The 27,162-nt window shown below is 40.9% G+C and overlaps 1 protein-coding gene across 4 annotated transcripts in view; it reads left to right on the forward strand.

Moving 5' to 3' along the window:
• Positions 1-27,162, forward strand: part of csnk1a1 (casein kinase 1, alpha 1) — a 38,332-nt gene that overhangs the window by 6,029 nt on the left and 5,141 nt on the right. The window contains exons 3-10 of one of the 4 annotated variants that reach the window (XM_075480814.1): positions 2,858-2,984; positions 3,440-3,538; positions 14,496-14,579; positions 19,942-20,081; positions 21,747-21,825; positions 22,133-22,207; positions 24,870-24,976; positions 25,870-26,018. In XM_075480814.1, coding sequence (XP_075336929.1) covers positions 2,858-2,984; positions 3,440-3,538; positions 14,496-14,579; positions 19,942-20,081; positions 21,747-21,825; positions 22,133-22,207; positions 24,870-24,976; positions 25,870-26,018 — 860 coding nt within the window. Of the gene's footprint in view, positions 1-2,857; positions 2,985-3,439; positions 3,539-14,495; positions 14,580-19,941; positions 20,082-21,746; positions 21,826-22,132; positions 22,208-24,869; positions 24,977-25,869; positions 26,024-27,162 lie in introns of those variants that run through there. The other 3 variants (XM_075480816.1, XM_075480815.1, XM_075480817.1) reach the window with 3 other exon arrangements.

Here is a 27,162-nt window from a genome sequence, read left to right on the forward strand (position 1 = left end):
CTTCATTGAAACCTTTATCACCCGATGTCCGCGCTGTGGTGGTGTTTAACCTTTGGTAGCTCTCTCTACTTTTTTGTTTCCATGCATGTGCTTATTTTCTGTTCCTGAACACCTTCATCTCACATGAAGACAGAGCACTGTGACAGAGAATTTGAAGACATTCTTTTGTTTCTTTCTTGTCAGCTGAACTAGTTTAAGTCCAGATGAAGCGGAGCACGACATTGACATTCACCCTCTTGCTTAGGATAGTTGAACTGTGTTTGGACTGATGGAAATCATCATGCAGTTGTCTGATTTGGCCAATAGAATAAAAGCTAATGCGATGCCTTGCCTGTGATTTATTTTTCCTTGTTGAAACCTGTCAGTGTTCATGCGTGATACTTTGTGCCGACTGTCCAACAGTTTTATATTTGTGGAGCAGCCTGTTTTCCCACACTGTAGCAGTTACTATCTCAAACCCACAGCCCGATGGAATAATTTGGCTATTGAAGGTTTCAACCACATAACTTGAAAGTTGCTGGGAGTTCAGCCATGTTTTTGATATTTTCTCTGTAGACTTTTCCGTTGCTTGTAGAATTGTACTCGTGCTTCCTTGATGTTGCAACACAGTCTTGTTGGAGCTTGTCCAACCTGTTAGTCTTGCTGCCACTCCTCTACTCTTACACCCTGGCTTATGTTTTATCCAGTCACCACCCATCATGGTTTCAGGGTTTTCCTCATTCTTTTTTCCCTCATAGTTTTTGTTGTTTTCTCACACTGACTCCACTCTACTGGTTCATATAAAGAAAAGGGAACTGATTCTGATTTAAAAGTCGATGCAGAACAGTAGTTGTTTTAATATTGCTTTGACTTTTCTGTTCTGACTCTTTGACGTCTGCCTTGGTCGACCTGTCAGTTTCCCTTTTACAACCTCCTCATTTTGTTTGGGCTTGCTCCAGATTTCAGACCCAGCTGCCTGGGAACAACCAGCATCTTTTGGTACATCCTGAGTTAAATGACCTTCTTGAAGGAGTTTTATAATCACAGCCATTGTTTCCACTGACAGCTCTGTTGTTAGGGCCTTGCTTCATGTCAGTCAGCAGCTCCTGAAGCTCAAAGCTCTTAAACTCAACACTCATTTACACATTTAGACTGGTGCCGGTCTTTGTTATACAAATACAAATTACACTGTGATTCTATCTTATGTTATCCTTTTTAGAAGAATTTTATTAAAACCTTTTTTGCTATTTTATTTATTTATTTATTTTTTGAAGCCAGAAAGATCAGCTATGAAATAGTTTTTGTCATATCTGTGATTTGTTTATTACATTTTTAACAAAATATCTGTTTCAACTTATTCTAAGTGTGATGTTTCCATAATTTTTGCCTGGGGTCGTATGTTGTATTCTATAGGATTGATTTAAAAAAAAATAATAATAATAATAATTTTTTCTTCAAAGATGCAGTCCAATTCAAGGCAATTACATTCCACTTAATGGTAATACAACAATAATTCTGTCAAATGAATCTAATTCATGAAATGCCAAATCATAAAAACCTGCCCAGCTTTGGAGACCGATGGATCACACATAGGCTTGTCTTAGATCAAATGCCTGTCCTGAGCATGGATGAGCTGACGGTGGAAAGAAAAAGAACAACTCCCTTTTAATAAGAAAAAAACCTCCAACAGAACCAAGAAGGCCAGCCGTGTGCCTGGACTGGTTGGAGGTTGAAAGGACAGAACGGAGGGAACAACAAGCAATGTATACATATGTGGAGATTCAAATGAGAAGCATGACAACAGGTGCACTTGGCATCTTTTGAGGTCCTGACACAAAACCCTGTGGAACTCAATAATAAACTTTAGTCTGTGCAAAAGACTCACTGGCATGCAAACTTGATCCAGTCTATTATGGCTCCTTTAATCCAGCTGCATACAATTCCTGTCTGATCTGGTAAGGCTATCTTGGAACAATACAGAGATCAGTTGAATATGTCTGAAGGATTCCTACGCATGCAGATTAACTTGCCCTGCAGTTGTTCATTTGGAAATATTGAACCATCTGTTGTCCAAACTTTTTTTTATTGATCTAACCTGCATGGTCCAATCTAACCGTGTGATGCGTTCCAGCCTCTGTCCCTGACTGAGCTGCTGTCACACTCGTCTGTTACTGTAGGTTTACCGTGTTAAAGTTCTGGTATCATTTGTCTTGTGAACAGTTTCAGCCTTCATACCGTGACGGCTTGTCTTGAGTATTTTCATTGTTGTAAAACTCTGGTGCGTCTGTGTTAACAAATACAACCAAGTCGTGCTTGGTAAGAGTTGCGCCTTCTGTTATTCTCCCTCCCCTTCATATACATTTGATTTTCATCTCTGCGACTACCTCTGATGGCGCCTCGGAGGCGAATGTTCCACCTCCCATCCTGCCTCTGTGCTTGTGCACAGGGTACTGATGTAGAACAGAAACGCATCAGTGCAGACTTGAAATGGATTGTGTGAAAGAAGCTACACTCGCCCACATTTTTGAGCTATCTTTAAATGGCATAAATGAAGGGAATGTGAACCATGATAGTATTGACATAATTGACCCACTACCTGTTAAAGGTCATGTCTGGTACCCAACCATAGTTGTGTCCAACATCTGCTTAACTAAAAAAAATCAGTTGGTGTGTTATGTTGTAACTTGTATGGTGACATGTTCTTCATTTGATGTCTGCTGCATGAGGTTTGACGAGTGTCTTTATGTGTTGGCAACCAAAGCAGGTTTTCTTTCCCGCAGTCCCAGAGCATAAAGAGTCAAATGTGCTAATGTGTTGATATAACCTGTAACTGAGATCACCTTGAAAAACAAAAGCTGCTTTTTTTTGTTGTCATCAGGTGGTATGGCCAAGAGAAAGACTACAATGTCCTAGTCATGGACCTGCTGGGACCCAGTCTGGAGGATCTTTTTAACTTCTGCTCTCGCCGCTTCACAATGAAAACGGTCCTTATGCTGGCAGACCAGGTAATGACAATGACACATGCACACAGCTATGTCTCTGACTGTGAAAGACTCTCTGTTAAGTGCTGTTACTGGGATAATGCAGAAACAAAGCAACGAGGTACTGGTGCCGACCTGCAGGATTAGAGTCTGTGTGCAGTAATCGTGCCATTTGATCATGTAATAATGCGTTGCCTTGATGTTGATGCTGTCATGTTCTTGTCTTGGCTTTTGGCTGAGAGGAGGTAACGTGTTAAAGTGGCTCAAGTTAAAAAGGTGAATTAATGACTGAATTTGCCCAGTCATGGAATATGTGCCAGTTGTCCTGACACATCCCTGAACAAGATAAGTTATTTGAGATTGAAATTGTTCACATTTTACTCTTGTATCAGTAGGTAAGTGATGGGATAGTGAGCAATTGACCAAAGTGTTTAACTCTGCCTGCTTCTTCTCTCTGTTCTGCTCTGCTCCTTCTTCAGATGATCAGCAGAATTGAGTATGTACACACAAAGAACTTCATCCATAGAGACATCAAACCGGACAACTTTCTCATGGGGATTGGCCGTCACTGTAACAAGGTAAGGTCTCTACAGGTCTTGTAAATGCTGCATGGCTTATAGAAGGGCCCTATACAGCAAGTGGTAAACAGCTGTACGTCATGTAATAGTGTTCTAGTGGTATTTTGATGCCGCACCTATTGGTTACAACATTTAAAAAGCAGTGATGGGTCAGGTGAATGACGTCTTGTTATAATGGCACCTGCCCAGGGTTGGGAAAAAGATGGTAAACTGCTCCCAGGGCTCCTTAATGTGCCAGGTGAGTGAGGCCTGTTTGCTGTACATACCACTGGACAGCTACTTCAGCACATATTTCCTAAAAATTCCAGTGCTGGCTGTGTTAGAAAGTTATCGGAGCGCAGGGTTAATATCAGCTTATTTAGCATGGCAAACAGTTCTGGTGCAAACTGGTGTCTGCAGTTCAGTCAAACTTGTCCACAAAAGTTCCAGACATTGGGCCTCATTCACCAACATCTTCTTAAGAAGTTTCTTACATTTTTTTTAAGTTCTTCAGAAATTTCTAAAGAAAACTCTACGTCAGTTTCATGAACGCGTTCTTAGACCGCAAAATTGTTCGCTTCTTTGCTCTTAGATTGATGAATGCCAGTCTTTTCATAAAGTGAAAGAATATGCCAGCTGTCCTTAATTTGTATAGCTAAACGCCTGAAAATGCCCATTAAAGGGCATGAGACTGAAGGGTGGTGTGCAAACACATCCAGCCTTCCAGTGAGTCTGAGCGTTGGTCACTGGTGTTATTAACCTGTAGTCTCCTAAGAAAACAAATCATGATAAAAAGCCTCTGTGGTAGGAGATGTTAATTGTTAATAGATATGTATCAGCGTGCCATGTGTCACCAGCTGCTCCTTGTTTGAGGTGCATGCGCACAGAGCGGTTTTGTAAGATAAAGTAGTCGTATGTAGAGCTGAGAGTTGAGGAATCCCCCTGCGGTGAGTCAGGGCGGCTCAATATCGCGCTATGCGATATTATTGCACCATCTTATTTATTTTTTTTTTTTTATCTATCTAGCAAATTCATGTGTTAATTACTAAACTCATTGCAATGTTTCCTCTGAAACATGGCACTTACACATTTAAAAAAGGTTATTAAAAAGAGACTTTTTATTTTTATTGAATGCAGAAGGGCGCTACAGATGCCAGATGCAAGTTGTTTCTCCTACTGATTAAACTTAAAAACAAAACACCAAAACTCAAAAGCGGTTTGAGAGAGGGTCTGAGAGGGGTGATGACATTTTTTATTAGGGTGGCTGGGCTCCTGCAGGTAGCGAGTGAGCTCCAGGTCGGCTCTGGCTCTCTTCGGGACGGCTGCCGACGTGCTTGTCCGTGACTTCAGCAGGTCAACCAGACACCGTGTAACAGCGCCTGTTAGGCCTTTATGTCTGTCACCGTCTCTGCTGTACTTGGCAACTCGAGCAACGACTCCAAGCTGTCGGCTCGCCCCGACATGAGCTGCTCCAGAGCTGCTACTCTGAATGGCAGGAGGCCGAGGCAACCGCGCCTCAATAGTTGGATGCTAGGTGAGCCCTTAAACTCGTTTTACTTGAACCGTTTTGCAGCAGATTTTACAGATTGGCTGGTTCCCCTTTTCATTTGGCTGAAAGCCAAAATGCTCCCAAAGGGGCGAAGTATCATTTAGTTCTGATACCAGTGCAACTTCCATTGTCTCCTTCTCACGTGTACTGCGGCAGCCCTAGTCGTGTGCTCCTTCTGGGAAGTGGGAGACCACATTCATCAGGTGGTTCTGGGAGTCGCAAATGAGTTGAGCATTGATAGAGTGATATATGCTGGGGTGAGGTATGGGAATGGATCTGGTGAGGGGGCTTTAACGCACGTGTGTGCAGTCTATTGCACCAATGGTGTAAGGAAGACCAGCAGCAGAATTACCCCCCCTGACTGCAACGTGTTCTTCAGCTGTATGTGGAAACTTTGTGTATTGTGTGGCCAGCTGATTTATTGCGCCCTGTTACCAGTTCCCACTGAAATGTTCCTGGTTGAGAGAACCTGCTCATGTGTTGGAACAGGGCTGGATTGCTTCAAAGGATCGCAAAGGTCCAGGAAGACAGTTTTTGGTAGTCTTAAGCATCTGAATACGTATTCATCACTCTACAAATGAATCCCCCTGGTCATGAAAGATTTGTTCCCTCTGTAGAGTGTCCTCTGCAATATCTTACAGCAACAGTAAAGATGCCATTCTGTGAGCAGGCGTGGGATGAAGAAAGGCCCCTTTGGTATATAAAAAGGATGGAACCACTAATTGATGGCACAGTTTCCAGTTAACTTACATTAAATGAAAGTGTTGGTGTACTTGAGTCATTTTGAAAAATAATAATATGATGCTTTGTAAATGACGAAAAATTATTTAAAAATCTGGCAGTTATTACTGTAACTTTATTGTATTTTATTGAACTTCACAACACAAACGCTTATTTTGTTCAAACATGTCCGCACTATAATGTGTAAGAGTACTCTTAGTGTTCATAAGATTTGTTCTTACTGAAGAAAGCATTTCTGAATGCGTTAAGAAGTGCGTCAGTAGAACTTCAGAATAAATTGTTTAGAAGAATTAGAACTGTTGGTGACTGAGGTCTACTGTGTTATAGGGGCACCTGGACTGATGTGTGCCACCTATAGTGGAACAGCCCTGTGCCCAGTTTACCCACTTCCAAGTCCCTCCTCAATAACATCCTGGATTAGTACAGATTGAATTGAAAATATATATATATATATATATATATATATTTTTTTTATACCACAGCCATTATTGATACTACCTTTTTAATCAATTCCTTGAGTGATTCCTTACCAAATTGTCCATTTTCTATTGAGGAAACATGCACCCTGCACAAGTTTTCACTGGGCAGCGCAATATTAGAAAAACAAATGCAATGAGCAGTATCACTGTTGTGTATAATGTTGAAAAATGTAACTGGTAATATAGAATAGATACTTTGGTGTTCAGCTCAGGTGTGTCACTGGGGGCAGCATTCCACTTCTATCACTGCATGCTGGTTAGCTGTAAAACATGCAGAAGAGTGGAATCCAAAGTGGAATGTGGCCCTCGTTGATCCACCTGTGCTCTCCATGTTAAAACGTCTGGCATGAAAAAGCTCTACAGCCCACCGTTTATCGCAGTCCAGGCAGTGATGAGAAAGTTTTCAATGTGAACCAACTCGTTTGCTATCTGAAACCCCAAACTGAATGAACTTTACATTTAGTGTATTTGTCAGCAATAAAAATCTAAAGTAATTCACTGGATATGCAGCTGGACAGTTGGAAAATATTTTAGTCCCTTATCTCAGAAAACTGCTTCTTTGAACACTTTCTTATACCAGATCATTAAAGTTTATTTAACCTAACCTACTGGAAATGTGTGTGTTCTCCGGTAAAGAAAGGGTACAGATCTATGAAAACCTGTGACGGCACAGTTGACCCTCCTATCCCTTTCGCTTCCTGTACAGTAAGTGTAAAGGCCTTTAGCTGAGAGCTAATGTCGTCGGACACTGAGGAAATTAAATAATACTGTTTTCATTGTGAGACTAAAGATATTTACCGCCTGTTCCACGTGATCGGCTGTGTTGGTAAATGGTAGCAACAGCCCTGGTCTTCATGATACACAGCCCTGCTGGAAATGAAAGAAGTTTCCTCGTGTTGCGGGTGCGTGAACAGATTTGCAGATTTATCACCTTTCTGTGTGAAATGGAACTGTGCTGCTCCCTTCCCCTCTGCACCACTCATTTACCCACCTGTATGATGGTGTTGGGTTGCAGGCTGCATTGCTGCAGCACCTGTTGGCATCAGTAAAAGTTTTGATAAGTTCAGAGGCGTTCCATTCTGATGTTTTGGAAACTGTTCAGTTCCCTTCCCAGTTCATTAGTGGGCTGCAAGTAAGTTTTTTATTTTTTTTATTTTATTATTCTCGGGAAGGCAAAGGCGTCACCTGCAGGATCCGGAGTCCAGGGGGTTAGGGTGTAGATGGTTGTTTGAAAATTGATTGTATGGTTATCCAGGATATCAGGCGTTGCTTAAACTTGAACGCATTCCTCAAAGCTGGACTCATCAGCTGTGGGGTGTTGAGACTTGTCATGATTGTCATTTCCGCTCACATGCTAACAGATTTGAGCATGCACACAAGCTGTGTGACGTGTGTCACATGCGTGTAGAGCTTCAGCTTGGGCTGATTTCTCATCATGTCAGGGCAGCAGTTCTCTGCTAAAACATGTTGGTCATTGTACTGACATCATATAAGCAACAATACACCTTTAACTATAGTTTTAGGGTGTAGGCAATATATGAGACATAAGAAGATCGCCTATTAATACGGTCGATGAATAAAGTATTTTTCTATTCTAAAGGTGAAAATAATGTCAATATAAGTAGACCTGTTATAAATGTATGTGGAAGCCCTTTGTTAGATGCAACAGTTGGCAAACCTACAATTAATGGAAGATCTTCAGTTGCTCTCTCCTTGATCAAAGGTTAAAAAGCCCTTCGGTTATCTCGCTAACCTGCTTATAACCAAAGGCAAAGGACTGTGCAGGCAGGAGCTGTGTCACAGTAGTACCACAAGGCGGAGGTCAGTGGCATGGATACAATTTCAGTTCACACTGCTGCAGTGAAGCTGGCATCAGGGTGAGTCTGCCTCCACCATTTAGGGGGAGAGGAGGAGCAGCAGCTGTTTGCTGTGAGAAAGATGGCGTTTGATAAAGTTGGTCTGGCTGGAGGGGCCAGTAGCTACAGAAATGTACAGCCCCAAAACGAGAGAACTGGGCAGCTAATGGAGGAGAGGACAGAATGTTGACATGCGTGCGGAGGTGAGAGGACAGGACTGAATCATGTGAAGAGTTAACAGGAGAGACTGAACCAGAATAAGGGTGCTGGTCCAGATGGTGTCCTGCATGGGATCCTGAAGACCTGCGTGGAACGGCTATTCAACCTTAGCCCAAGTCAGGAGAATTTTCCAGGACTGTGGAAGACATCCTGTTCCTTTGTCGTGTTGGAAAGTGATAAGATTTTCACTGTTAATACCATTGATGCCTCTTATTTACCTGCTTCTTTATAGTTTCCTTTACTGAGAGAAAAACACAGGTTTTCAGCATCAGCTCTATGCGAAATCCCCAAACTTTGCATTTCGTGTCTGTCTCAGCTACTTACCGAAACGGTGAATAGCTACAATTAGTTTTTTTTTTTTTTTTTTTTTATAAAGCTTATCTGAACTCAAAGACTGTGTTATGTGAGTCTCCTGCATCTGGGAAAGGAAAATAAGCTGTTTTCAGCTATCTGTGTGACAGAACAGTGACACTTTCTCACCCTGTCAGCACTTGACTTGCCTGTGCAGCAAATGACAAGTGAGCTGTCAACATCAAAAAACTAAACTAACTCTGGGTCTAATGTTGTTATAGTGCAGGGCATTCACTGTTCCAGATGATCTGTTGTGTTGGCAACCAGTACCGCTTGTTCTGCCCATACATAGAGCATCATCATGGCTCTTCCATTCTCCTTTGTCCTCGCCCTTTCATGTTTCTTCTCTCCTCCCTGTGCCCACATATACAGTATATTAATACTGCCAAATTACCAGTGAGTTTTTTTTAAACTAATGTGTGCAGTCTGTATGTGATGGCGACAGATCAAACCCACTACAACAGCTCATTGACTGTAACATGCAAGAATTTGTGTAGTCAGCAGTCTCCAAATGATTCTGGAGTTAAACTGCCGGCATGTTCGACTTGCACACAACAGAAGCATCTCCACTCAAGCAGAAACCCACGCAACCAACGCAGTGACATAGGCAGGTGTGCCACTCCCGTCCAGCATCAAGGCCTTTGTCACCTGTTCTTACTCAGACTGCACAGCCAGCACTGCTCTGAATACCAAAATGAATAGATGATCGGCTTAAATGTCTGAACTGGAGTGACTCCTACTTCTCCTTAGAAGTGAATAGCTGCTCTGTGTGAAACAGTTAAAACACTTTGAACTGTGTTAAACCTCTTTATCTACTCTTTGTACTTTCTTCCTCTTCTGTTCTTTCTCTCATGTCACCCTGCTCTGCTCCAGTCTCATAAAAATGATGTGGTCACATACCAACCAAAGTTTTATTTAATGTTTGATATTGTGATTTTTTTTTTTTTTTTTTTTTTTTATTATTATTTTTTTTTATTTATTTTTATTTTATTTATTTAATTTTTATTATTATTATTATATTTTTAATAAAAATAAAAAATAGCCTTCAGTTATTTGATTACACCTAGAGTCATAAGTCTTGTTTGATTATTCCTGCTGTTTATACACTTTATATATTAAGTAATTACATCATTTTTTTCTTATGTTAACAACAAATAGCTCAATAGAATTGCTAACATCGCTGTTCATCTGCTGCAGTGTTTCCAGATCAACACACAGATATATCTTTTTATCTTGTTTTTTTAAATGCTGTGCCTTGTGCCAGAAACCCTCTGAGGTAGACAACTGCAGCTAGCTGAGGTCTATGTCCTCCACCAAACTGAGCTAATGAGGCAGCAACTCCCGCATGTAGAATCTAAAGCTCAGCAACAGAAGACGAGTTGTAATCTAACTTAATCGTCTCCTCATTTCCTTTTTATTCACAACACAGCTGGGCTTCTACCCAAAGCCAACAACAGCCAGTAGTTATTTGGAAAGTTACCCTGCTTTCAGAAACTGTAGCAAAAAATGGATGTGCTGTCAAGTCTCCCCTAAATTAGTTTGCTATGTTATCCACACTTGATGTGGAGGTTTTTAGCAGCACTGAACTCGGTGATTACAGAAATATCAAAGGAATCCACCAGTCTGCAATGTCTTTTTTTTTTTTATTATTTTTTTTTTTTTTTTTTATAAATCTTCTTTTCCTTTCTGTGACTGCGCGATGGAATACAATATACAGGCACAACAGGAATAAAACATGGAGTAGAATTTAATATATTTTTGGTGCATAGAATGGTACTTACAAGCCCCACACACGATAAATGTGTGGCATGGGGAAACTGCAAAAGGTTTCGGCACAACACAAACCCGTCAAGCAGAAGACCTGCGTCCAGGTGGCGACACCGGTTCTGTCAGATTCTTCTGGGTTTATGTACATGCATACATTTTGAGTCAAAGCACATGTGCACATACATAGCTGGTTAGAGCGAGTCACACATTGATGATTGTACCCCTCTTCACATTATATTAGTAAATGAGCTGTGCTGCAGCAGCGTGTGTCATCCCAGTGGATGCGTGTGTAGAAAGCTTCCTATAAGCCCCCCCGATAGCCCCAGATAACACTGGCAGCTATTAACTGACAGTGCAATAGTGCGCGTTCGTTCATTCATTCATCTTAAAGTATTGGTGAAATAAAGACCGATAATGCCTTATTTAGAGGCTGTCCTGTCTCTGGACTGTTCTCTCCCGTTATATGGATATACACGGATCTGAGTGATCTAAATATCTTCCGAAGGACGCCGACTTTCACCAAACTTTTGTCGGTGAGTAGATGAACGTAATTTATGCCAGAAATAAGGTCCAGGTTTAAAAAAACTAAAACTAATCCTTTAACTTGTTTCTTCTTTGAAAATACACAACAATGGTTCCCTTTACCTGGTTAGCAGTAAATAAACTAGGCGTCGTCATGTTGTCAGCAGCTGTTTTTGTAGAAGTTGTTACACTTGGCTGTAATACGCCATTTATGCGTTTTGAGTATCAGAAACCCAAAAAGAAAAGGCTCCTTCAATGTCTGAAGATGTTGTATATCCTCTATAAGTCTGTGGTGGAGAGTTCAATCTGCTTTGCAACATCTGTCGGGGCAGCAGCATCAGAGCAGAGAGTTGATTATGCACAGAGGAATGCTCTTACAGTTATTGCTGTTCAACATGATGAACAATGCTGCACAATATTCTCTGGGCTGTACAGTGGTGTGATGGTCACAACTGTTGTCTCGTAGCCAGAATGTTCCTCAGTTCTGATTCCGACTAACATGGAAATCAGTTGTTCTCATGTAAACATGTTTGCTCAGTTTGAACAAACTTCCCACCAAATTTTGGAAGTTTGCAGCCTTTCAAAACATTGTGGACACTGTAAAACATACAATGTGCATTATGTTGCACATGTATTGATTTCACACACAAGCCACATTCAGATCCTTCAAAAATGTAAATCAGATTAAGTTGAAAACTATATTACAGAAAAACTAGATCACGTATATATCATAGTATATAGGTGCGTGCATGTCTCATGTATGTTCGGTACTGTAACATTACTTTATCTTGTCTCTTGACGTATTTGGTGGCTTCTGGAGGTGTTTTGTCAGCCTATAAAACATAAAAAACCAGTTCACGTGTATATCTGTGCACGTGCAGGGTTTAGATGGAGGTTTGTTTTTACAAAGGCAGCTGTGCATGCCACAACTTTAAGCCAAAAAATAGCCTAAAAGTTTAGTGATGCTTTAACTGGTGATTCGGAATGGACCCTCGGAGTGAAAATTAATGGTTGTTTTTCTCGTTTCTCTCTGTGTTTACCCTGCGTTGGGCTGGTGCCCTGACATACAAAATGGATGGATGTATTGAATGCTCATACTCTACTTAATAGTGATGGAACAATGAGGTATGTTCAGTCAGCAGCTTATACAGCTTCACTGCAGCAAATGATGTTCCTGCAATCAGCAATAACTTTACAGTAAATGAGAAGAATAATAGATCTGCTCTCCACAACTGAAAATGTGTGGAGGAATATAGGCCAGAAATATTCTTGCTCATAATTCTGGATATGCATGTTTATCATGACTGCCTCATATCCTGCGTTTGTTGGAGCGTTGTTTGCAAGCTGCAATTGGCAGGTAATCAGCGGGGCTGATGTAAGGCCGAATCTGTCTGGATGTTGGATCATAGGATCGGCTGTTGTAAAATGGCAGGAAGTTTAGAAAGAAAAGCTTAAATAGAAAGTCGGCCATAACTTTCATCTGTAGAATGCGTCTTTGCCACAACATGAGGACCATTTTGGAAATGTCGGTGCACAGAGAAAATTGTTGGAGAAACAAAGTGGAGACGGTGCTGATGTTGTGTTTTTCCAGCCCAGGTTATCATGTGTGCCCCCTAATGCAAGCCTCCGGTAACGGGCTTAGTACACAGGCCAGTATGTGAACAGCTCCGCCCATGACGGAGCAAGCTGCTTATGTGAGCATGTTATTAAAAAGCACGTATATTTCTTTCCTTGATCACACTGTTGCAGTGGAGCAGCACATGCTATCAGCTGATCAAATGAAAACATTGTAGCCAGCAGCACCTCGAGGTGAAGAAAAATATTGATGATTCTAATCTTTAAGAAAAATGCTGTGCTGCCAGCAACAGCCCTCCCTGACCCTGGATCTGAAAGCTCCACTTGAGGAACCTTACACCCTAACCTGAGGTAACCGTTAGACTATCGTCTGTCTGCAAAAATATCTGCATCAGTTTCTAATGATCAGGTCTAATAAAATGATGATTTAAGTGCACTGAATCTATTGCTAATAATGTGGTCAAAGCATGGCCAGTAACGGTGCTCTTTATTTATTTATTTTTTTTAATTTTTTAAAAAAAGTCTGACTTTGCTTATAACCAAAGGATAGATGCCATTTACAGAATGTAAGTCGGAGGTTAGCTACATTGCTCGTGGCTGTCCTTCGGTTGAATGAGTTGTTGCCCAAGCTGGAAACAACTGCTGTGGTGGACATCCTTAAGATGAAAGTCTGGAGAGCTCCTCTTCAATAATTACTTTCATCCCTGGGAATATTTGGGATATTATATTTGGGAAGAAGCCGGTCAGTCACATGAATGAATTGTTTGCCAGCTCAGTCCAGAAACTGCTGAACAGCTGCTGAGTCACGTTATTTTCATTTTTGCAGGTCAGACACAAATCGTAATGTTTTTAATTCCCTGTAAGAAGTCTTCTCTGAAACAAGAAAAAACATGATATATCTCAAGCTTTTGCAATATATACAGTTTCCATTCACCTATTCTTGTTCACATTTTCTAAATGCACATCAAAAACAGCCATAGAAATCGATAGAAATCCAGTTGATGTCGCTTGGTAAATATTGTTCTGGAATTAGTTCCCAGGGAGACATTAGACATTTTTTTTTTTATTTTGTTTGTTTGTTTTGGCAAATTAAATAACTTCAGTGCACAAGCTTGCCTGTTGAATATGGACTGTTTGGCTGCCATTGTTGTGTAATATAAGCTTCTGTTTTTTAGTAAAAGTTTTTAGTAAAAATGTTTTTTTTTTCACAATTAATGCACAACTGTACCAACAGTTCCACTGTACATCGGAGAACATTTTAACAGTTAACCATTCAAGTACAATTTACTGATTGCCCATTACCAACTTGACTTTGTTAAACTGTGTATGTTTCTCTAGTTTCATGACAAACTCTCCCCACATCAGTCCTTTCCTGAGAATATTGCAAAATGTTTCTGTGGAACCTGATAAAAGAAATGTTTTAGATGTTTTATATGCATTTTTCCTCTGTAAATGGCCAACCTTTGGTCCTTTACCATTTGCTTCCGCAGTCCCTGTTTTTGCCCCAGACCTTTCTAAGACATAGTATTGGCTGTCTGCACAGGCCTTTACGATCCCTGTCAGACTTGATATGAAGCATTTCTCCCATTTTACAGACCCTTTTTTGCTGTACAGGGATGATCTTTTCGAGGTTGTCCTGACAGAAGCAAATCACAGTCATGTGGTTTCTTCTAGACTGATGGCCAGAAGGATCATATCTGTATCACCATCTGTATCACTGTGTTTTTCTTGGCCTGTGTAGGTACATATGTACAAAAGCTTGTGCCTTTTCTAGAGGTGTAAGACACTGGTAGTTGCTCATGAAGGATAAAAACCATGTGGGTGCAAACAGAAGATGCTGTTGTACTCATGTTGATTTTGACTAAAGGTGGATAGAGGCTGTGTAATTTTGACCCCTGCCCCTCTACTGTCTGCTCTAGTGTTTAGACTCGTCAGTGGGGAAGAGGAAAAGAAGCTTGGCTGTTAGCTCTTCTCAGGACCCATCTTTCTCAGGATTAAACCAGGTGTGACCTTTACCACAACACCAGCTGCCTCACAACAGCATTTGTCGCTTTGCAATCATACCTAACTACATTGGTTTGACGTGAATCAGTCCAGTAGCACCCATCTTGCACTTGCATAATACATAAAGTATGCACTCCATTACCCAGTATGCACATTGTTACAGTGGGAGAGGTCTACAGATTCCCATTAGCTTTGTCTAGTGTGTAGATTTGATCCCCACTGCAATAAGGTTCCAGTTCCTGTAATCATGGCTCTGTAGGCTTGTCTTCTTCAAAAGTTAGTTCCTGTCTGCTCTGATGACTGGCCAGCAATAATTCAGTTTGACATTAATGATATGAAATAAGCTTTAAGAGCTAAGCTGGTCCTAATTTTTTCATTTCACCTGAAAAATCATAGTTTTAGGTCACAAGTTAGGTCTCTGTGCAACATCACTGAAACACGTTATGATTCCAAGTTGTATTACCTCTCAAAAATGAGAACTCTTAACTGCCTCATATGTTACCTGTTAGAGAAAATCAGTTATTGAAATGAAGAACCATGCATAAGTTAGTACACCTGTGATCACACTGGTTATAGGAACAAAATTGAGTGCACTTTTTTCTTGTTGGCCTGATTGCATGAGTAGGGCTGTATAATTAGCTGTGAAAACGCTAACTGTTCATTTTGTGACCTCTGAGCTCTGCAGCATCAAGGCTTCATGTGAAAACAAAAAGCCCTTGCAATTGAAAAATCTGTTTGTGAAACATGGCTGCAGCAGTCGTCGGGAGGTATGAAAGGAGCCGTAGACCTGCTAATCGGAGCCCTCCTGATGATGCTTTTATCTGTACAGTCGACCCTGAAAGAATTGGGATCACATGGAGTCCATCATATTTAGCTAGAACTAGCACTGTGATGCGATCTAAAAGATGGCAGCATGTCTACCTTTGGCTATACCAATGTACTGACTGACCAGCTGATTCAGTCTCCAGAAGCGTTGCAGAGGAGGAATAATTCAAATCAGTTTGTAAGCAAATGAAGCCACCGGTTTCTAGAGTTAAATCACAAAACTGGACAGAGTGACATAGAATGGAAGGACTCCTTTCTTTGCTTAGTTTAATGCAGCTCTGCTCCTTTCTATGCCAAGAATGATTGAATCTGTTATTTAATAGCTTAGCTAAGCAACTCTGTTTTTTAATTGGTTCTGTATGAATTGGACTAGTTTGGAATTGAATTAATTGGATTTGATTGGATTCTGATTGTAGATGTATGGCATTTGTTGTGATACTTTGTAAATAAAACTGAATTGAATATAGAGACCTGAAACCTCAAGTGCTGGAAAATGTATTGTGTGGCCAGGGTTAGAGTACAGGAAACTGGCTCATGGGTTCTGATGAAATCAGGAAAAAGAGGAAAATACCACTTGGGGAAAAACAAAAAAAATAAAAAAAATGGTCTGGTCAGTGGAATCCGTAATGTCAATTTGAATGAGGGATAATGTTGAAGTGCAAGTGTTGCATAAAACCAAACCAAAAGAATTCCGGCAGCTGCTGTACCATTGGCAGCAGTCAACCAATGGTGTCAACTGCGATTCTATCTGAAAGACGGACATGACCACCATCACAGCATACACAGGGTGGAGAGGGTACTGCAGTTCTTCCAGTATGCTCTGTCTGTTTCTCAGTCTGAGCCTGGACCAGATGCTGCCCATTCATGTCTGACTGCTTCCTTCACCTGGCCCCCAGCACCGCCACCTGCTGCTGTGGACATGTCTTTTGTCAGGAATTTGTTCAGGCTCCAGTGTAGCAGTTTTTCTGTTACTTTTTCGTTCTTTCCTAGTGTAGATCCACAGACTGTTTGTGGTGTAGATCAGACACTTATTTTGCTCACCATGGATCCATCTTCACACCAGAGTTGGTGCTTTGTTAGAGTGGAACACATTGAGTGTACACATTCTAAACTCAAACCGTTCTATGTAGGACTGCTTCATTTGAAGAGAAAATGAGTCTGCTCAGAAACACCCTGTTGCTTTGTTTGTGAGGGTCACCTGGTTACTGCTTCCTGAACCACCCGGATCTACTTCTCCCCCTGAACCACAACCCACCGCTACAATGACCTTGCACCTGGCACAGGCTGAGCAGCCATAGGCCAAATTCCATGTTCTTCAGTAGATTATTAACCAACCAGTCGGGGCTGATAAAATGGCCAAATCATGAATCGTGGACTTCTACTTCTGACATGTTTGTTTTCCATATGTCAAAGGAAAAAAAAAAACTTTTTCTTAGTCATTCTAATTATTTTTTAGGTACACTGTCTTGTGTCATGTCAAAAGTCAAATGCATTTACAGTTGATACAAAGGGACACACTGAAAGACTGAGTGGAGAGCAGCTGTAAGAAGGCACCAGTTGTGCTGCTGTGTTGTACCTGCTTTCAGTTTTCAGTCACTTTCCAGGGTGATGAGGTTGCACACAGTGCTTCACATAGTTGCTTAAGAAATGATTTGTTACTCTTTGGTTTACAGAGTAGGCTTACGAATGCATGGATAGTCTTTGACTTAGATCTTTTGGGTTGAAAGTTGTACATTGGTGAAAGCATTGGAGGGTCAGAAAACGTTTGCCTAAAGTAAGGTCTTTATTTGTTCACATGTTAGTTTCCATGAGTAAGGTGTGCTTTCACATGTCGACAGCTCAGATCACTTGGTTTCATTTAAGGCTAATGCATAATATCGATTGTTTTGTGCGTTCCCTTTTCTAACTATAAGCCTTGTGCATCAAAAACTAACACGTTAATTTCACAGTAACATACTGTAGAGCTAATTCACTTAGATCCCAGACCCCACACAGATTCAACATGTAGATTCAGTGCAGTATTACAGTATTTACAGTACATTGTGCCCATTCACAACAACCGCCACCTCAAGAGCATTTTATAGTTAACAATTTTAATAACAGCCTAGTTGCAAATCATTCAAGTTCACTTCAGTCCAGCTCATAATAAGAGTCAGAAAATGCCAATTCATGCTAAGTAGCTGAACTTTCTAACTCATATCACATATCATATCACAACAAATAAAGGAGGAATCATTTAAAAAAAAATATTTTTCAATTCCTTTTCTAAAACTTTGACATGTGAGAAAACTGAGCATAGAAACATTTATACCTCACTGAATCTGTCTAATCTGGAGCAAATGGCATGTAGCGTGTGCAGCGTGGCTCCTTCTGTCCCAGTAACCAGTTTCTGAAGAACTGAATGGCATCACTTTAATAGTATGATGTATGTCATTCATGTCTGCAAAGGGCTTCACGCTGTGGTTCTGCATCCTGGTCTCAAGCCTGGGTTGTCATAGGTTTGGGTGACCAATATATCCGAAGCTGCTTCCAAAGTGGGATGGATGCCGTCTCTCCTAATCAGATCAGGCTTTCCCAGAAAGATTACCAATTATTTCTGTAGCCCACGTTGTTTGCTGGACACCATCTAGACAACCAGCGATTGAAGGAGGACATGAGGCTAAACGTGTCATCACTCGTCAGGTTTGGCAGGGGTCCAGAGAAAACTACGGAGTCCTACATTGTTTTGGCGAAATTACACACCAATGCAACATTTATTTTAATGACCTCCCATTGGCGTAACCGGGTGTCATTACCAGCAGCGTGATCATTAACGGCCTTAATGCCTTTGCACACCAAGTTCGTATTTTTTATGTTTTTTTTCATCCAACATATCGTTTATCACACTGAGTCCGATGTGTGTCATTTATCTGATCCTTGCGTATCTTCGCAGTACGGGGCAGAATGGTCGCCACGCAGTGGGGATAATTATGTGGTCCTTTCACTTAAGAGATGAAGAAAATACTGGATTTGTTTGATTTTGATAAAAGTTAAGAGACCGCAGATGCTTTTACCATCTGTTCTGCATCTAAAGGCTACACTGCCTTCTCTTTGTGGTGGATGATTTTAAGGCGATGTTGCATCCATATATTTCCACCTCTTCTTCTTGGTGGCCACAATTTCTTCACAGTTTCAACTGCCGTCACACAGAACAAGAGAAATGAGTAGCTATCGGATAGCAGCCAATAGCAAAGTCTCTGTCGACTCTTTCGTGCATACTTTGCCTTGTGATCAGTAGAAGCTGTTCCATAATAATCTGTCATAACCTGTCTGTAAATTCTGCGTCTCTGTGCGCTTCTCATGTGCTGGGAATTTGAATGAATCAGTTTGTCAGATGCCGTGCGTACGGTGGCTCAGAGCGGCCAAACATCTCTCAAAAAGCATTTGACTGATGCGAAAGAAACATGGAAAATTAAACCAGTTCCAAAAACTCTAATAACCGACGAAAAACTTTGGTCGGTGTGTAAATATGGCATAATGTGATGTTTTGTTTTTTTTCCCCAATGTGTGATGGCATCGTACGACAAATGCCAACTTGGTGTACAAAGGCATTTACTGTGTCTGTGTTTATCTGGTTGGTGCAGAATGAACAGGCTTGAGCTTAGGACCCTGCCTCCTCTGGAAAATCTCTGACATCGCTGTTGGTTTGTGTCATGGCCTTTGGAACAGAATCAGTTTCCCATTGCAGCAGAGTGCCCTGCGTTGTTACAGTATCGATGGCCAAGGCAGTGTCTTTGGAAATCAGTTGAATAAGCCAGTAGAGAACAAAATGAAAGCTGAGCTTTCAAACGATTGTTTTGTGACCTCACTAAAACGTGCTCTTACTAGTGGTCCCTGGCATAAGTCTTTTTGTGGGGCCAGCAAAAGTTTCTGTGGCTGTTGTTTAAAGTAGCTGTTTTCTGTAACAATGATGTGCTTTTGATCTGCTTAGTGACTTGTCCCTACTTGTGAGCTTTGTCCGGAAATGTGCAGAAACACACCCAGGATGGGAAGAAAACTGGATTCTGTTGCAATCACAACTGATCAATATCTGAGTGGAACTAAGTTGTACAAGGGTCATATTTCCTGGAAAGCAGCCACTCTTTACCGTGAGCAGAAGTGCAACCTCAGTTTGATGTGGATGACCTTGGTAGGAGAAGGAACAAAGAGATTGATATAATGGATCAGTGCAGCAACATACCGTACTCACCGTCAGTTTATAGTAAACATTTGTCACTGAGTAATATTCACCATTGGACTGTTGTTGAGATGAACAGTGGTCAAAGATTACTGCATTGAAGTTGTTCAAGGCAATTTCATATTTTTTAGATGTATGTATGACACCTCATGTCCTGTTCATAATAACACATTCACCAAGTTATCTTCATAATGCAATGATAATCTTGAAATTTAATTTAAAATGAAATAATTTGTTTGTTATTTTGTGCATTTTTTTCCAATTGATTTTGGACCATAGTTACTGACTGATGCAAAATCTGTTCTCTCCCTCTCTGTCAGTTGTTCCTTATCGACTTTGGTTTGGCGAAGAAGTACAGAGATAACCGAACACGACAACACATCCCCTACAGAGAAGACAAGAATCTGACTGGAACAGCACGTTACGCCTCCATCAACGCACATCTGGGCATTGAGCAGAGGTTTGTCTGCCAACACATATTACCTGCTTCTCATTGACGGCTTTCAAAGACGTCTTTGACCCATTTGTTTATTTTTTCTTTTTTTTTCTTTCCCCTTTAAAAATTGACTCTAGAAATCTTGTCTGGGATGTTTCTTCTTCCATTTCTAACTTATTGGCATTTGAAAACATGAGACCTAGGGTCTGTACTCCAAATCAAGTTTAACTAGAAAAAGCTGTTCCTGTGAAACAGCAGTGAGAATGCTCACGAGCTGAATGGGGTTGGCTGACCATGCTAAAAAAGCTGAAACTAGTGAAATTTTAGCAGAAGTCAAGTGAGTGATAGTTAAAATGGCTGCAGTGTAATATGTAGCAGAGTGATAGGAATGTTTGTAACGAACTCACACCCAGAAGTAGCAGAAAATGGCTGAAGCGATACTATGACCTCCTGTGAGAAAACTATAAGAGCCAGGAAGATAACCTGAAGACCGTCAGCACCAGAAGGCTTAGAGGGTTAGAGGAATGTAGTTTTTATTTCAATGGAGTGAAAGATTTTTAAACGGCAGCGAGTTGAACACACTTGAAGCTGTTTGCTGTCACACCAAACTTTCCATTGGAGTTAGTGAGAGAATTTGAAAGGTTGCTCTCGCTTCAAGGCTCATAGCTGAAATTCTGTAAATGTGAGCTCTTTAGAGGTTACATCGGCTGAAAGAGGAGCAATTTTCCTATATTTTAAGGTACAATTTGTTTCTGTAAGTTAAACTGTATGAAAGTTAGAGGAATTTGTTTTTAAAAAAAAAATGAAAAAGCTGAAAGTTATCAGTGCTCACTTTGCTGGCTGCTCATTCATAAAAACCAAAAAGGAGCAAAAATAAAAGTTAAATATTTTAAAAAGTATCAAAGTCAGAAATACCAAAATATAGAGCATAAATCTCCTGAACGAGCTGAACGTTTTGAGACTAAAATTGGTGAAAGTATGCAGTGGTAGTTAAAGGACAAAAAATGTACAGAAGAATAAGAACAAAGACGAAAATTAAAGAGAGACAGAAAAACAATGCTTAATCAGCATTCTCACAATAAAACCCTAATATACTACTTTAGTGCTCTTAACTGTCCTATTACTTTTAATTGCAATGCCAGCACCTTACTAACTTTTTCTCCCGATCACTTCATTCAATGTTCTCTTTCATTTTAGAGGGTAAAACTTTGATCGTGTTCATTACTGTTCAAAAACAGTATTTGCATTTAGTTTTAGTCAACATGCAATCCTACACATTCTTTTTGTTGTTGTTGTTGTAGCTTTGATAGTTGCTGATATATAGTCCAGTAATTAATCAAACTCTTTAAAGGAAAAGATTGGGATTAATATATGTGCTGTCTATAAATACAACTTCTTAAAGCACTACTTTACTTTGTGACTTTGTGCTAAAGTTGGCCTTGAGCCCTAAAAACTAAAGTTACTTTGCCTACAGTAACAAATCCTGCCTCGAGGCACAAACCCTTTTTGTTAAGTAGAACAACCTGAGCACAACACAGATAAGTAAGTTTATTCTGATCTGATCGCACTGTTGCAGCCTGTTTTGTTGTCCAGTGTCCATCAGTGAGACGGGAGAAATCACCATTTTTACCATGTCAGAGACAGTGATGTTCTACTTTTCTAGTCGCCAATTAACATTTTTGTCTCTAGTCGCCGTGATGACATGGAGTCTCTCGGTTATGTGCTGATGTACTTCAACAGAACCAGTCTGCCATGGCAAGGATTAAAGGTAAGAAGGCATGATCGACTCTAACACGCTTTGTAAAGCCCACCTTGTGTTCCAGTACCAGTCTTCTTTTCCCGTCATTTTTAGGTTGTTTTTTTTCCTGATACATGTAGTTGCTCAAATTGTCATATGTATTTGACAATATAGTTTTAGTCCACATGGGAATGCCATCAAATGAAGGAGCAACTGGAAATCTGCAAAAATAGCTTTTATCACCTCTACATAAGCTAATGTGGTCTGTTTTTAAACCTAAGACATTTTAGGGACATTGTGTTATTGACAACATTATTCATGTTTTTGTGTTGGCCAGGCTGCCACAAAGAAGCAGAAGTATGAGAAGATCTCAGAAAAAAAGATGTCCACCCCTGTTGAGGTCCTCTGTAAGGTAAAAATGCACTGACTGAAACTCTTCAAACAGATTATTTCTGTGTAAGTGATCACAAAGCTGAGCTGCAACTTTTTTTCAAGAACTTTAGACATAAAAGGGAGATTGGAAATAGGTCTATAATTACCTAACACTTCTGAATCTAGAGTAGGTTTTTTAAGTAAAGGTTTAATTACAGCAACCTTAAAAGGCTGAGGTACATATTCTGTCAACAAAGACAGATTGATCAAATCCAATATGGAACTGTCAATTAAGGGGAAAACCTCCTTGAACAGTCTGGTTGGGATTGGGTCTAAAACACAAGTTGATGGTTTAGAAGAGACTATTGCTGTTGTTAGCTCAGAGAGATCAACTGGACGGTAGTCGTCTAAATACAAATCAGGTTCTAAAGATACTTCTAAAGCTGCTGTACTTGATGATACATCAATGGCCCTCAGTTCCTGGAACCATTTCAGCTCCTTCTCCTCAGCTGGGTCTGTTCTGGGTTCTATAGGAACACATCTGACGGAGGTGTTTGGTGGTCGGTAGCTCCGCCCCTTGTCATGTTGTCAGGCTGAAATGTTTCCTCATACGACACAGACACAACCTTGGCGTGTTTAATAAGTTAAACCTCCACGTGGTCTCCTTTGTCTGCGGCGCTCTGCTCTCCTTCCTTCATGAAACCAAGAAGTATGGCCTGCGCTCCATCCTTCTTCTCCTGACTCTCTGTGAGCTCTTCCAGCCTCCATGTTAGACGCCCGATGCCATCGTCCATGATTAATATCACCATCATGCAGACCATGAACACGGTGGCCTCCCCGCTCTCCATATTAGCTTCTTTGTGGTGTTTTTTCTTCTCTCCTTACTTTTACCGGGTTTTGTTTTGTTCTGTTTTGTTGTTGAATGTGGCGCTAAAGTAACACGTCACTGTCGCAGACGGCTGCGTCGCATCAGTCCCGACCTGGTCCGACTCATGTGAGAATGCAGACTGAAACAGTTCCGCTGGGGAAGGGCAGTTCTTAGAACAAAATTTGAGGAGGACCGTTCTTAGAACTGCGTTCTTAGGACTGCTCTGTCCGAATGCTGCTTTTGTCAGCCTGGCTACAGTGCTGAAGAGAAACCTGGGATTGTTCCTATTCTCTTCTATCAATGAGACTCTTCTAAATAAGAGGAACACCACTGTCTCTCCAGCTTTCTTGCAGTCTGCTTTAAAGCACACAGCTGTGAATTATACCAAGGAGCCAACCTCTTCTGACTGATTACCTTCCTTTTCAGAGGGGCAACATTGTCCAGTGTTGTACGCATTGAAACTATAGTGCTGTCAACAAGAGAGTCAAGTGCTGCTGGAGTAAAGTTTAGGTAGTCGTCGTCTGTCATATCTGCACATGGCAGTGAAGAAAAGGATGATGGAATTCATTCTTTAAATCTGGTTACAGCAGTCTCTGATAGACACCTTCTATATGTAAATTTCTTCTCAGAAGCTGTAACTAATGTAAACTCAAAGGTTAGGATAAATTCTATGATTAAGGTGAGTACATCTGAGACAATGACATGCTACAAAGTGGAGTCGACTCCTTGCTTTGAATTAGGAGTGCAGGTCAATTTAGTCCAGTAGATGATTCTACTTATTCATGGCTGTGTGTGGGCACTGCTCCCAACATACTCCCAGCTCCCAGTCAGTTTCAAACAGCTGAAGCAGGCAGTAAATGTCCCACTCTATCAGCTGTTGGGTCTGCTGCTGGTTGCCTGGTGGCTGCCCCCACCTTCAAGCAGGCATTAGCTCTGGAGAGTCAGTCAGTCAGAGCCAGGTTCCATCCATGCTGCTGTCCCTCAGCTCTTTTTCTGGCAATTATTCTGTCCCTGCTGTAATCCCATTACAGTTTGATTACCTGGAAGATCCTGTGTCTTGAATCCTGAGACTCCCAGGTTGCAGCAGCAGCCATCTTAGCACAGATCTCCAGACCTCCCTCTCCTGGTCACCACCTCCAGCTCTTTTACGGGTACACCAAGCCAGTCAAGAGAGGAAGTTAATTTCTGCTGGTTGTGGATGTGATCTCATTCTTTTGACAGGGCCCACAGTTTATGACTCTCACCGAGGGTTGGAACACAGATCCACCGGTAACTCTGCTGTGAATACCACAGGAAATATTAGGGAGTGGTATAAATTTTAGGATACGACGCTAAATGTATGCTGTGGGAATCAGCATTTTGTATACATGATGTTGGATCGCATATGAGGCTCTGTGATGACTGATATTTCAGGTACTCCGAAGTATATTTGCTGTTGATAGCCACACAAAAACAGAGAGCAACATGCAAGTCAGAAGAATAGAGTCTGATGCAGCAACTCTTGGTAGCATGGCACATGCCTGCCATAAATGCTTTGCAGAATGTGCTATGTATTGACACATAGTTTCAGTAATACATTTTTATTTTTTTTTACCCTGAGTTGGTGGGGTTGGAGGGAAGGAGAAATGAGGTGACTCAATAAAGACTTTGGAGATAATACCTGAAAAAGTTAACAGTACAGTACAAAAAAGGAATGACACAACAAACATAATGTATTATGTACCAGAATAAATGCATGCAAATGGGTTTATATTTCACAAATGTCCGATCTTTATTTCCTGTTTTCAAATGCTTCCACTTCTCTAACCTCACTTGTATAAATGTCCATCTCCAGGGTTTCCCAGCAGAGTTTGCCATGTATCTGAACTACTGCCGTGGCTTGCGCTTTGAAGAGGCTCCAGACTACATGTATCTGCGCCAGCTGTTTCGCATTCTTTTCAGGTAAACACAACAGCCAATTTCAACTGTATGGAAAAAATTTTGAAGTAGGACAGTCATAGGCTGCTTAAGTTAATCATGTTGGCTAAAATGATGGTTGTCCTTATTAACTAATGTAGTATAACAAAGAAGAGGTTGGTATTTCTTTAGTTCTGAATTTGCTGCTGATTGGTCATCATCTTACATGCTGCGCCTTGCTACAGTCGTACCATAAAAATAAATGCTGTAACAAAGCAACCTTTAAGATGCATACTGACATCCATGTTGTTGCCATGTGACAATATTTCTATTTTTTTTTTCTCTTGGGCTGTCCTTCCACCATAGTTCAGTCAATTATGTCAGTATGTATGTTGAAGTCATCTTTACTCAGTTGTAGCTCATGTTTGTGTGCAAGGACTCTACCAGAAATGAGCTTCCCTGTCATGAGCCGCATCATAGTCTCAGATACCGACATATTTTCAGATGTTTAGGACTAACTTCTACCGTTTATCTTTGGTTTTAGACTAGTTAATGTCAGTTGGTAAGTTTTTGTTGCACTTACAGAAGCATAATTGATAAGTGGGGTAGTACTCGTGCCCATCTTTGCGCTGCTGCGCTCTGTTACACACAAACATGATGCAGCAGGCTGCAAGAGCAGAGAAATGAGCTGCTAGAAAGGTAGTTGAGACTCCAAAACTGAGCTGCAGTGTTTCATCATTTAGGTAAATGACATAAATCGAATTTTTTTTTTTTCTCCCCTCAATACCGCAGGACTCGGTCTCACAAACCCAACATATACTCATGCTACTTGAATTGTCATCTTTTTTCCTGAGCAGGGCTTAGTGGGGATTCTCTTTAGACTTGAACAATTGTAGGGAAAATGCAGACAATGTTAATAATGTGTTTCTGTGTTCTAGGACTCTGAACCACCAGTATGACTACACATTTGACTGGACCATGCTGAAACAGAAAGCAGCTCAGCAGGGGGCCTCCTCAGGGGGCCAGGGCCAGCAGGCACAAACGCCCACAGGCAAGCAAACTGACAAACCCAAGCCTAACATGAAAGGTTAGTAGCAAACAGCCAAGTGACGTTTTTTACAGACACCAATTGCTCATATATTCATTCAGTCTTGTATCTAGGAGAAGTTAGATATTGTTTTATTTCCTAACCCATACCCCAGTGCCCCTTTACAAAAATCTAATAATAGCAATAAGAGCATCAAATTGGAAAAGTTTTCTTTGGAGGCACCCTAAAACATCAGAAAATCCAAAATAAAGAAAAACAAACAAATAAAAACAACAATTGGTCTGTCTTGCAGAAGCAAAGACGTCCTTGGGGAATTTGACTACTAACTTTGCTGCCATGCTATTCTGTTCCTGTGTTGGGGCTTGGCAATGGGCTTTTTCCACACTGACGTTATGTTGTTGCTGATAAAAACTGATCACACACCTCTTGATTCTACTGCACTTTCTTTTTCATTAACTTTCCCTTTCCATATTCATTAGTGTAAAGAGAAACACTGCTTCTCCCTCCTTACTTTGCATTCATCTCTGTTCCATGTGATGGTGACATGAATGATCCACACTTAGGTGTGGCCTGCAAGTAATAACAAGAGATTTCTCAGGATGGTTTAAAAAACAAACAAAAAAACAATCAAATGTTTAGACTAAAAAAATTGGTTTGATGTGACTTTACATACAACCCCTGACAAAAACGAGTTTGGACATTACCTGCAGTGAGATCCAGATATGCCATGTAAGCAGAAAAGCCAAAAGTAAACCATCATTACTTGCAGCTAAAGAGAAGAAGACCAGGTCACAGTGGGCTGAAGAGACGCAGTCATGGACTGTGGATGGTTGGATGGAAGTGATGTTCAGAGAGATCACCAATCTGCTTTGGACAAAGAGATGATGCTGGAACTTTAGTTTGGTGCAGGTCCAATGAAAAGACTGGCCGTAGAAAACCAGCACATTTCCACCATCATTGATGATATGGGGTTGATGTCAGGTAAAGGACCAGGGGAGATGGCAGCCGTTACCTCCACAGGAAACGCACAGGTTTGTTTCTGATGATGCTGAGCTCATTTTTCAGGATGATGCTGATGCATCCCTTCACAGCAAAGAGGGTTCAGACTTTCTTCAGGAAAGACGCATCAGCTGAGTGACGAGGCCAGCAAACAGTCCGGATCTCAGTCTGAGTTCAGATTTAT

The sequence above is a fragment of the Odontesthes bonariensis genome, chromosome 13 (assembly GCF_027942865.1).
Source record: "Odontesthes bonariensis isolate fOdoBon6 chromosome 13, fOdoBon6.hap1, whole genome shotgun sequence".
NCBI lineage: Eukaryota > Metazoa > Chordata > Actinopteri > Atheriniformes > Atherinopsidae > Odontesthes > Odontesthes bonariensis.